Raw genomic sequence first — 13,122 nt, 5'->3', positions numbered from 1 at the left:
CTTTCTTTGACTTATCTTTATGTGCCAATATCAATGGATTCCGGATGGTAAATGTTGCCACCATCCACCACTGGGATAATTTAAATGGATAAAACAGAGTGAAATTCCTTTCTCTAAGGAAATTTTACCTCCAACTATTACCTCCACTTTTTCTTGGAACAATATTTGATGAGAATGAAAGTTGTCCTCACTCATTTCAATCCAAATCAGAGATGAAAGGATTGAGGCTTCCTTTAGGACAAAGACTTTTCTTTTTCACTCGTGTCAACAAAAATTGAAATGGAGGGGGTTAAGTTATGAGATTCAAAACATTTATTATTCCCCATTGTTTTATCACATTGTCCTACCTATCACTTAATGTGAAAATTAAGGACCATATGAATGTTTACCACACATTTGCTAGGGACTGTTATATCACTTGGCAGGCAAATTCTCATATAGATGCCCACAAAAATACCCAAATGATCAGTCTTTAAGTTTTGTTTTCAACCTACTTTTCAAATTCACTTTAAAGTACTTGACTTTTTGTTATACTGGTAATTTCAAGAACAGTTCCAGTACCTTCAAACTGAAGCAGACCTATCTTAGAAAAATGAGATTTCTTCATAAGTGTATCAAATTGATAAAAATATGAAATTCTGTAATTGTACATGATTGAAAATATATGTATAAGCATGAAAACAGTAATTTATACAGGTCACCCTGGGCTATGGTGCTTGTCAATTATCCTATTGATTTGGTAGTTTTACAGATAATCACATATCTAAGCTCTACTCTAGCAAAAGAAAAAGAAAAACATACTATGGAGACCTATCTATCTAAATGGATAGAGAGATAAATTGTATTATATTATGTTGACTGTCTCTCTGAAATAGGAAAATCCCAAACTACTACAGTTAATTGTATATTAGAATAGCATAAAGCTATTCTACGGGTGGTATTTATTTTCTCATCTAAAAATCATATTTGTGACAAAATATAAAATGTGCAAATTCTATATGCTCTGGCTTCAATCAAACCTAAGGTAAAAACAGAGACTTTATGGGGTTGGAATGTAGAATTTAGGGCTAAGCATTTCCAGTATTCAGAGTAAAACAGACTAATGTCAAGAACTTGGTTTCACTGGGACACTGGTTATCTTGAAAATAGTCTTGAAGACTTCCTTGCATGGAAGGACATGAAGAACAGTGGTTTCTAGTTTGTCATTTGTTTTCGTTGGACTTAATTTCTGTGAATTTCATATCCTATTGTATTAATCTTATTGATGTTTAATGAGTTTTTTGTTTTTTGGAGGGGAATATGGCACATTTGCTAAGTTGTTTTTATGTATTAGTTACAGATGATCCTGGATTTTTACAAATGGCTTGCAAATGTTCTAGACCTCTTATGACAAAGTGTTTCTCAGTTTTGCAAGTTTACTTACAAAAAAAAGGGAAATAAAACACCACCAAATACCATGGCAAAGGAAATAAATTCATGTTTACCTTTCAATACAACTAAATCTAAATGCATACCAATTTTTATAAAATAAGTCTACAATAACCTACTAAGTAAATCTGCTTACTAACAAAGATTAGGAAAAATTGCTGGTGAATCTTGACCAGTGGCTACGTGATTATTAAGTCACATCATCCTTATAGTCCAGGTCATCTATAGGATCTCAACAACAAAAAAGGCTGTGCAAAATGCCAGAGAATGTATGGCCTCTTCAGGGCAGTTGCTAAAGGCAAGAATTGAACTGCAGCAAAAGGGTCTCAGACTTCACCGTGATCACTGAGTTTGCTCAAATTCTAAAATAGAAGAGGAAGAAATAAGCACATGTTCCACTCTTAAATTGGTACCATAATCAAAGAACAGTAGCAACTGATGCAAGCTATCCAGCCAAGTTAAGCAAACAGACATTCTGTGAGGCATGAGAGTACGGTGGTTGAAAGCTCCAAGTCCAAGGTCAGACAGACTGCTGACTCTGAAACCAGCTCTCCTACTTACAAATGGTATAACTTCCCTGGGCCTCAGTTTCCTCATTTCTAAAAAGAGGTTAAATAATAATATAGGTTGTGGCAAGTCTAATGAATTAATATAGGTAAAGTTCTTAGGATATTTCTGTAATATAAGGAACATCCAATAAATGTTAGATATATCATAATAATAGTAATAGTAATAATTGTGTTGTCATTATTATTATTTTGTAAATACATACTGTTCTGATTGAATGTGATAGGGATGACTCTGGGAAGTACTAAATGCTGTTCTAGGGATGAGGAAAAGCAAAACGATTCAAAGTCAAAGAAAAATTGCAGGAAATCAAAGCTCTAGGAACAGCTCTAAGACTAACTATAAAGCCCAGTATTTGGAGGATAACTGTGATGCTTCATATCATGGGAGTGCTGGGCTCTGCAAATAATATTTCCAAAGACGGCAATATGAACTTAGAGGCAAGGGTATCAGAGCAGGAAAAAAAAGCTATATAAGGCTAATATAAAGTTTTAGCATTTGACAGAGGTGGATTCAAATTCCCAGGATAGTAGATCCTGGAAGAAGCATTTATTTTACAAGCAAGCAGTTTGCACTTAATAAGTGATCCCCAAATCCTCTAAGCCATGATATTATTAGAAGACCCAATTATTAAACAATGTTCATAACCAATCCAAGTAAGGAATGGAAAAATTCCTTTATTATAGCAGAGGACTCTGAGAGGAGTAATAGGCTAATACAAAAAAAAAAAAAAAAGCAAAGCTTTTGATTCTACATTCTAATTTTTCGTATAATTCCCGCATGCCAACCTGCATGGCTCACCTTACTTGAATAGATGTTACTTAGTGCAGCAGATACTGAGTCAAAAGAAACTGGTTTCTCTGAGTCTGGGTTTCCATAGTACTTCATTGCTTTTATCAAGGAAGCTACAAGAAAACACAAGTAATGTAAGGCTAGCTGGAGCAGCAGAAGGATCATGTTCAATGTTAGCCGAGAACCCTCCCTTACCTGTGCAATGTGCTAATGATACATCCACACTCCTGCTCTTACAGTCATTGTAAGCCTGGAGGGATGAAAATAGTATACCCATAATTAATTCAGGAGAGCGGGCTGGAAAGAAAAAGATGGGCTTAACAAGAAAGGAGAATTACTATTTAAAAACAACCCAAAAAAGCCAATGTTTATGATATCAGACCAGCAGAGGGAGGTATTGCTACACAGTCAGGCTCACCCCAGCAAACTTCTAAAAGACTGCCTTCGCCAACTAAGATTAATGCAGCAGGGTATTTACCTTTCTTGCAACTAAGTTTGGCTACTTACATGCTCATTTAATAAATGAAACTTCATTTAATAAAAATTAAAACACCACATTTCCTTCCCTGTAAGAATGATAGAAAGTTGTTCTCAAACTTCTTTGACTAGAAGTCAAGGACCCATTGATAAAAGTGATGAAAACTGCTGACATACTGCTTAGTTTAATATTTTACAACAAGTTGTGATTATTCATGGACTCTCAAGTCCCATCCCTGGATGGTAAGCTGAGAACTAAAATAATTGAAGCCAAGTTTGATTGCCCAACTTCCATTTTTAAAAGTACATCAAGATGAGGGGTCCTAACTAAAGGGCTTGGCGTATTTTAGAGTCTTACCTCATTCATGTCCTAGAAAACACCATGGAGGAACAACTTATTGAAGGCCCAGATTTTGAATTCACCCAGACCAAAGTCAACCCATGAAACTTAGTGAAAATAAATTGAGAAGTTTTAGCAACAGGATGGATTTGGTTATGTAATAGAAAAGTATCTTATATATAAAATATAGAAAGCATTTACAACACATTCTAAGAGTATGCATAATACATTCAAAAATTTTCCCTTCTATTGTTCCTGAAGTAAGCGTTATATGTTAGAAGAATTGCAGAATAATAGGAGATGTGTCACTCTGAGCATGAATAAATAAGCAAACAAATGAACAATACATGGACTGAAACTTTGCCAAAATAAATGGTTCCTGTTTTTATAAAGTTAAAAAGGATTAATTCAAGGTGACTTGTGAGTGTTTGACTTTTTCTCAAGCTCAGGAAGCACAAACACATTGCTACAGGTGGTTTATTGATGTTGATAAACATAATCTCCAGTTCACTGACCTTCCCAGTGTCCTAAGTAGAAGAATAAATAAAAGTCATTCCATTTCCTTCAACCTATAACTCACAGCGGAAGTTCCTAGCACTACAGTGACTAAGGAAATAATCCAGGAACGTTAGGAAGCAGAAGACATGCACGGCTCAAGAGACTCTGTGCTTCTTTACTCTAGACCCTCTTCCAGCAGCTGAAACTAAAAACTAATGTTAGTCAAAATGATACTATTTGCATTTTAAGAAATGACTTTTGCAAAATGAAAACAAATAATAAAAGCTAGAATTATTGAGTACTTATTAACTTCTAGAAACTTTGTGGTGTGCTTTCTTTGCAATACATCATTGCAAAGCTTCACAACTTGATGAAGTGGGTGTGTCTACTTTCAGCTTACAGAAAAGTAAATACTTAAGCCCAGATCATGGAACTCATTATATGGCTAATATTCAGAGCCAGGATTTATCTATCTTTAAAGTCAGTGTTCTTAATATACATCATAATTTACTGTAATCATGATGAAATAAACCAAATAGTAATAAGGAAATTAAAAAGGCAAATTGACACAAAACTGCTGGTGTCCTATATACAGATAGGAAACACCAGGCCAAGAGCAAATGTTGTTTTTCACTAACCTAAAAATAAAATGCATCGGTTGATTTATCTCATAATTCCATTGTGTAGTATTTTAAAACTGTGAAGATAAATGGAAAAAAACAAAAACTGAAGTACTGAAGTTGACCTTTGCACTATGTTTCTTGTTTTTGTTTTTGTTTTTTTGACCTCTATCTTGAATTTGGGAGTTCGGACATTTCAAATTTATATTTATAAATGAATAGAGGCACAACCACACAACACCACAGAAAACAACCAACACCCATAATGTAAAACAGTCTAGAAACTACTGATCTTAAATCTTTCAAGCCCTATGTCCAATTTCTGCATCTTGCCCTGATGAGTAACTAACACAAGACCATCCCATCCTTCATAAATAAGTAGACAACTGAACAAAAATATATGAACAACTGTTTTTAGACAGTGGGAACAGGGAGCACAGGACTGAGTTCCCTGAGAGAAAGAAGACAGATGAGACAAGCTCTCTAAGAGCTCAGCTTTCTGCACAAAGCTGCTTCTGGGCCAGAGAGTGATGGATGCCTGAGTAAAATGCAAGAGCTTCACTGAGCTGAGCAGACGGAAGTAGAGTTCAGGAAGGATTAGGTGGGCGAAATCTGTGGGAGAGAGTAATGGAAATGAGGGAGATAAGCAGAGAAAGAGCTCCAGAAATTTTCACAGGATTTTGATTAAGTTTTTGACAGAATACAAAGCTACCCATGGGAGAGACTATGAGGCAAGGGTAGAGAACCCCTGGGGAGCAGATACCCAGAAACAGGAGAGCTGAGTTCCATGCAGCAGAAGCTGGTGGAGGACCGAGGACAGTTGAGGAACAGATGTTGCTCCATCCTCAAGACCCTTCCCCAACAAATTTAAGACACTGAGGGAGAGAACAAATGGAAAAAGGAGGTAACTTCCCTGTTGACATAGTATTTACTAAAAAAAAATAGGGATGCCTGGGTGGCTCAGTAGGTTAAGTGTCTGCCTTTGGCTCAGGTCATGATCCCAGGGTCCTGGGATTGAGTCCTGCATCAGGCTCCCATCCCAGGGTCCTGGGATCGAGTCCTGCATCAGGCTCCCTGCTAAGCAGGGAGCCTGCTTGTCCCTCTGCCCGTCGCTCCCCCTGCTTGTGTGCGCTCTCTCTCTCTCTGACAAATAAATAAATAAAATCTTTTAAAAAATAAGTGGAGGAAAAAAATTCCAGAAGTGTCCGAGTTTTCCTTGAATTAGAAAAATTAGGTGTTCTGGGCGCCTGGGTGGCTCAGTTGGTTAAGCGACTGCCTTCGGCTCAGGTCATGATCCTGGAGTCCCTGGATCGAGTCCCGCATCGGGCTCCCTGCTCGGCAGGGAGTCTGCTTCTCCCTCTGATCCTCCTCCCTCTCATGCTCTCTGTATCTCATTGTCTCTGTCTCAAATAAATAAATAAAATCTTTAAAAAAAAAAAAAAAGAAAAAAAGAAAAATTAGGTGTTCTTCTTTCTGTAGAAATGTCCTGTGAGCCATGTTCATTTTAAGGAAATAAGCAGTTTTATATTTTGCACACCAGGACCAAGGAGACACCATGAAGATCATGGGGTAGAGAAGTAAGCACTATCATCCGATAGAATGGAGAAAAGCCCCTGCACCGGGGACTGTTTGAGGGATCAGATACAGTATCTGGTGAAACTACACCCATCCATGAGGGTAAGAGAAAACATCCTGCCATCACCAGGGCCACTTTTCCATGGAGGGGACTCTTCTTTCTAGAAGCCTGTAAGCTGACAGCCCAGCAGGCACTACATCATGCCCACTACATCCCAAGCCTGTGTTCTGTCCTCTCTGATTACCCCCATGTGATTACCCCCACCCTTGGACCCCACACATACGCACACCAGAAGCTTGATGGGATGTCCTGAAGACAACTCTATGGCAGTGGGAGGCGGCAAGTTCTACGTCCTTAGGGGAGAATGGGTGAGGTGAGTGTTGAAACAAGTGGAGTCAAGACCCCGGGGCTGAGAGAGTAGCTGGTGAAAACCCCCGTTACTACAGAAAAGGGAAAGAATCAGTCCAAACACAAGCTATGTAAATACCTCAACAAGCATGGAGACTCCAGAATAGTCAAAAAAAGTCACTCCACTGCAATCCAGGATTAAAAAGCTCTTCTCATTTAGGCATGGCTGTGACACGTCATCTGCAGGAGAAACAGAGCCTCGAGTTAGGGAGAATTCTTAGAGGTTGCTGCTGCTGACCATTGAATGTGGAAAGGTAACAGTGGTTTAACAAGACTGATTCCAAGCACTTCCCAGTTTTTCTATTTTTCACTTAATTACGGATTACTTCTGAACTCTTTAACTTTTAATTATTTGAACATGATTTCAGGTAATTATTATGTAACTCAGAGAGGAAGATGGGATGGGTTAATTACCTTCATTTCACAGAGAGACAAACTGAAACTCAGCAATCATTTTCACTAACCTCTTTTTTTTAATTTTATTTTATTATGTTAAATAAAAAATTTTTTAAATATGAATTTTTCTGAGATCTTTAAGACTCATTCTTTATTTACTAGAAAACATAATTGTCATTGGTACTATCTACAGGAGAGGCTTGGAAAAAAAGTAACTATAATTTGAAAAAATATTAGCAATTGTTTTATTTAGAAATGTCAAAAAAATGTCAATGAATTGCTTTTCCTGAAAGAAGCCACATAAATTATTATCTACAACTATTACTATATGGCATGAGTTCTATCATCCCCATTCCTCAGCCAAATAGACATGGCTAATCAATCATGGTACTTTTTCCACTGAGGTCAAAGATCTTAGAATTTTTATCAACTCATGCTTCAGAAAGCCACTAGTAGTTCACAAGAAACATATCTGTCAATCTGAACTCAATGCTACCATGAAAAAACAATCTATTTAGATATTATTTAGAGGGATTGATCACTGGATCTAAATGACCAGAAAATGGTGGTAAAAGGTACAAAAAATTCTTTAAGAAACAAATTTTTCTTCTTCCCTAACTTATCACACTTATTTCACTTGTAAATTGCACTTGTCATTCTCTATATTTTCTTACAGTTATTTCATAACTTAAGTGGTGATAGGCTGTTAACTATAAAAGTGTTTGGGTTTTTTCAACAGCAGTACAAAAATTTCCCTTCTATTGTCTCACTGTGCTTGCTTTGTCTTTCATTTTTACATCCATTTTCCTCTTTCCCATTCATTTAATCAAAATAGAGCATATTTTCAGACCATTCAAAATGAAACAAAATAAAACAAATGAATTGTGCCATGTAGTTGTAGATAATAATTTAAGCAAGCTATTTTCAGAGAAACAATTCATGATGCCTTTTCCAAATAAAAAAAGACATCTTTAGTGGTAAAGTTACCAATTCACTCAAATGAAAATTTAAATAGAATGGACACTTCTGAAATCTTTTCACAAATAAGTGAAGTTTTCTTTTACACAGTACCCTCTCAGTTCTGCCATTGTACTGATTTTATGGCTATAACCTTGTGTTCTAAGCTTCTAAGTAAATCAACCAGTGCAATAAAAATCACATCATCATAGAAAAGAGTAAAGTGAATTCACAGCTGATATCCTGCCTTAAGCAAAATGAGGTAAGTGTGGAGCATGTGCAAAGGAGACAACTAATGTACACCCATGTGGGATGTGGTAAATGATGGGCTTTATCTACAAAAAACAACATTTCAGAAAGGAATAACCATCAGGTGTGGGTGGGCAATTAACTCCAGACTGTGGAAGCCAGTTCTTTCCTGTAGAATATTCATTAACTCCTTTAATTAAAAAGTATTCATAGTTGCTTAATTTAGGAGTGCTTTTCATATACTTCAAAAGGTTCTTGACAGTCTGTGAGTCACTCATAATTTTTTGAGAAGGGATTTTCTGTTGATACCAATTAACTATTGAGAAGCAGATTTGCACCTCTAATTTCTCAAGAAAACAGGAGCTATGAAATATTTAGAACAAACCACAACATTCTCTTTGGAAAACATGTGCACATATTATCAAGCATCTCATGTGTTCATTCATTCATTCAAGCAGGCAGTCAGTATAGACATATTCAGGACTCTGGGTGCTGTGCTAAGTAAGGCCAGTAGAATTGTAAACAAGAGAGAGAATGTTCTCTGCCCTCCATAGACTCACAACAAAGCCAGGAAACCAGCTGATTGAACTAGTAGTTTGAAATATTCTGAAGACTGGAAAAATTATGCACAAAGTGCTAAGGAGATATAGGAGTGACCTGGTGTGGGGGAGAGAATAATGGCCACCAAAGATGGACATCTTTGTCCTTAATGGACATCTTAATCCCCAGACCTGTAAGTAGGTCTGTAAAGGGCAAAAAGAATTCTGTGGGCTTGACTAAGTTAAGAACTTAAGATAGGGATGTTATCCTAGATTATCCGGGGGGGTGGGGAGTCTGATGTAATCACAAGGGTCCTTATGAGAGGAAGGTGGGAGGGCGGGAATCAGAGAAGATGTGGTGGTAGAAGAAGTCAAAGAGAAATCTGATGATGCCACCATGCTGCTGATTTGAAGAAGGAGGAAGAGGCCGAGAGTCATGGAATGCAGATGGCTTCTAAAAGTTGGGAAGAGCAAGGGAATAAATGGATTTTCTTCTAGAGCCTCCAGAAAGAATATAACCCTGCCAAAACTTTGATTTTCTCCTGTAGGATTCATTTCAGCCTCTGTCCTCTAAAACTATGTGTGTGTTGTTTTAAGCCACTAAGTCTGTGGTAATTTGTTACAGTAGCAATAGGAAACCAATATACCTGGGTTGCTGGTGTGGGGAGTGAGGATTGGTGGTGAGGGCAGGGAACTTGTTTCAGACAAGTTTTAGGATGTGTGATAGCAGAGATCATGCCTGCTTTCTTCAGCTTTGAACATGCAGTACCTGTCATGGTGCCCAGGACTAAGTAGATGTTCAGTAAATACAAGAAACATTTGCTGAGGGAAAAGGACATGAAACAATAAATGCAGGAATGAAGAGAAGAACAGAATACATGAGCGGACATCTGGAGGATGAGTAGAAGTTTAGCAGGTGAGAAGGAGTGGAGTTCAAGTGGCAAACCAGAACCCTAAGAGACATGTGTGCAGGAGTGCCTCTTGGGAATGGCATAACGGGACTACAATGTTTTGGGGACACAACCTCCCCAAATGGAATGATAATGGAAGATTTCACATTTGAGCAATTTTTGTTTTCATTCAGATAAATATGACTGCCATCTTATCATTTATATTGTTTGTTTCATAGATTTTGATTATTCAATCATGTGCTCAACTACAAATCTTCCCCTTCTGTGAAAATTATTGGGGGGGGGTGTGGATTTTTTTATTCTCTTATCTGTTTCCCACTCCCTTGCTCAGCTATGTCTCCCTTTGATTTAGTCACTTCCAGATCTATTCTGTGTTCTCCCCAAACCCGCTGGACATCTCTTGGATGACATCTCAGCATCTTATATACACCACCCTCCAAAGTCAACTTATCTTCCCTTTTCACTCCCCCCAGGTTCTCATCATCCCAGTGTGAGAGGTTCAGAGCTTCAGAATCATTGTTTCTCCCTCTCCCCTCCTCCAACACTCAAACAGTGCCGGCTGTGTTCCTGACATGCTGAAATCTCTTTCAAGTTCATCCTCTCCCTCCATTTTCATAGCCTTGTGACCACAGCAGAGGGATTAAGGTGCTTGTCTCCCTGCAGACTGCTTTCAGACCAGGCTCTCCTGTCCCAGCTTTGAGCATCCCTTCCTGTATGCCTGCCCGCCTGCAACAGGGACCCGAGTTGTGCCTCTATTCCTAACTAACTGTTGTAAATATTCTTGTTTGTGTAATTTGTTGTACACAGACTCTCATTTCTGCAGGTTGCATAAGTAGATGTGGAATTGTTGCTAATAGGGATGCATATCTTTAACTTTATACAATTTTGCCAAACCATTTTCGAAGGTAGTTATAACATTTTACACCCCCACCAGCATTGTAGGAGACTTCTTGTCCTACATTCTCACTAACCTTTGGCATTGTCAGACTTTTAAATCTTTACCAATTACATATGTACATACATATTACTGGAGTAATGTAAATTAAGTCCACTATATATATATATTTAAATATTTAATTTGCATTGCTCCAGTAACTACTGTAATAGTCAAGCATATTCTCACACGTTTACTGGTAAATTTGAAAATGCCTGCTCATGTCTTTTACCCATTCCTATTGGGTCATCTGCCTTTTTTTATTCATTGATTTGTAAAGGAGTACAGTCCTTTCTCCACGTTATATGTTATATCTATCTTCCTCCACTCTGGCTTATCTTCTCATGCTTTAATATGGTGGCTTTCACTAAACAAAAACTCTTAAAAATGATCTAGTAAAGTCTAACGATAATTTTCTTTATGCTTAATGCTTTGCATTTCTTGTGCATTTTCTCCTATATCTTCTTCTAAATTTATATTTTGTTTACCACTCTTAGGATTTTGATTCACCCGGTACTGATTTGGTGGTACGTTGTGTGAATTGCAATGAATAATTTCATTCACTGTAGACACATGATTGTCACATCATTAGCAAGCCTGTCCTTTCCTCACTGCTCAGCATGTCAGTTTTGTCACAAATCAAACACCAATATGTGTGAAATTTTTCTCCCCTTCTGGGCCCCCTACTTTGTCCTATTGATCTGTTCATTTATCTTGGAACCAATACCATACTGCATTGATTATGAGAGCATTATAATATATCTTGACAGTTAAAATATTCTCTCCCCCTTGTTCACATATTTTAAGAGTGTCTTGTCCTATTCTTGGCCTTTTGAATTTCTATACAAAATTTAGAATAAGCTTGGCAAATGCCATTAAGATGTCCTATTGGAATTTTAATAGGGACTAAATTGATATTTATAAATCAATTCAACATAAATAAAACTGACGCCTTTTCAATATTGAGTATTCTAACCAATGGACATTGTAGTTTCCTTCCATTTATCTATAAATACCATTTACTTAAGTGTTCCAAGTATTTTTTTTTGAACAATTATATATTTTATTTCTTAAAACCCTAGTTGGTTTTTTTTTTAATTTTTTTTTATTCTTATGTTAATCCCCATACATTACATCATTAGTTTTAAATGAAGTGTTCCATGATTCATTGTTTGTGCATAACACCCAGTGCTCCATGCAGAATGTGCCCTCCTCAATAACCACCACCAGGCTAACCCATCCTCCCACCCCCCTCCCCTCTAGAACCCTGTTTGTTTTTCAGAGTCCATCATCTCTCATGGTTCGTCTACCCCTCCGATTTCCCCCACTTCATTCTTCCCCTCCCGCTACCTTCTTCTTCTTCTTTTTTTTTTTTCTTAACATATATTGCATTATTTGTTTCAGAGGTACAGATCTGAGATTCAACAGTCTTGCACAATTCACAGCGCTTACCAGAGCACATACCCTCCCCAGTGTCTATCACCCAGTCACCCCATCCTTCCCACACCACCCCCCACTCCAGCAACCCTCAGTTTGTTTCCTGCGATTAAGAATTCCTCATATCAGTGAGATCATATGCTACATGTCTTTCTCTGTTTGACTTATTTCACTCAACATAATACCCTCCAGTTCCATCCACGTCGTTGCAAATGGCAAGATCTCATTCCTTTTGATGGCTGCATAATATTCCATTGTATATATATACCACTTCTTCTTTATCCATTCATCTGTTGATGGACATCTTGGCTCTTTCCACAGTTTGGCTATTGTGGACATTGCTGCTATAAACATCGGGGTGCACGTACCCCTTCAGATCCCTACTTTTGTATCTTTGGGGTAAATACCCAGTAGTGCAATTGCTGGATCGTAGGGTAGCTCTATTTTCAACTTTTTGAGGAACCTCCATACAGTTTTCCAGAGTGGCTGCACCAGCTTGCATTCCCACCAACAGTGTAGGACGGTTCCCCTTTCTCCGCATCCCCGCCAACATCTGTCATTTCCTGACTTGTTAATTTTAGCCATTCTGACTGGTGTGAGGTGGTATCTCATTGAGGTTTTGATTTGGATTTCCCTGATGCCGAGCGATATTGAGCACTTTTTCATGTGTCTGTTGGCCATTTGGATGTCTTCTTTGGAAAAATGTCTGTTCATGTCTTCTGCCCATTTCTTGATTGGATTCTTTGTTCTTTGGGTATTGAGTTTGATGAGTTCTTGATAGATTTTGGATACTAGCCCTTTATCTGATATGTCATTTGCAAATATCTTCTCCCATTCTGTCGGTTGTCTTTTGGTTTTGTTGACTGTTTCCTTTGCTTTGCAAAAGCTTTTTATCTTGATGAAGTCCCAATAGTTCATTTTTGCCCTTGCCTCCCTTGCCTTTGGCGATGTTTCTAGGAAGAAGTTGCTTCGGCTGAGGTCAAAGAGGTTGCT

The 13,122-nt window shown here is 37.8% G+C and overlaps 1 protein-coding gene across 1 annotated transcript in view; it reads right to left on the bottom strand.

The window, feature by feature from the left end:
* Nucleotides 1-1,754: 1,754 nt before the first annotated feature.
* The window catches only part of SLC26A7 (solute carrier family 26 member 7), a 114,379-nt gene continuing 103,011 nt past the window's right edge, over nucleotides 1,755-13,122 (bottom strand). The window contains exons 15-18 of the mRNA XM_021688346.1: nucleotides 6,786-6,886; nucleotides 2,983-3,037; nucleotides 2,797-2,900; nucleotides 1,755-1,790 (exon numbers count right to left, since the gene is read on the bottom strand). Coding sequence (XP_021544021.1) covers nucleotides 1,755-1,790; nucleotides 2,797-2,900; nucleotides 2,983-3,037; nucleotides 6,786-6,886 — 296 coding nt within the window. The remainder of the gene's footprint in view (nucleotides 1,791-2,796; nucleotides 2,901-2,982; nucleotides 3,038-6,785; nucleotides 6,887-13,122) is intronic.

This window comes from Neomonachus schauinslandi, chromosome 4 (genome assembly GCF_002201575.2).
Source record: "Neomonachus schauinslandi chromosome 4, ASM220157v2, whole genome shotgun sequence".
NCBI lineage: Eukaryota > Metazoa > Chordata > Mammalia > Carnivora > Phocidae > Neomonachus > Neomonachus schauinslandi.
This window is presented reverse-complemented; position numbering and strand designations above follow the sequence as displayed.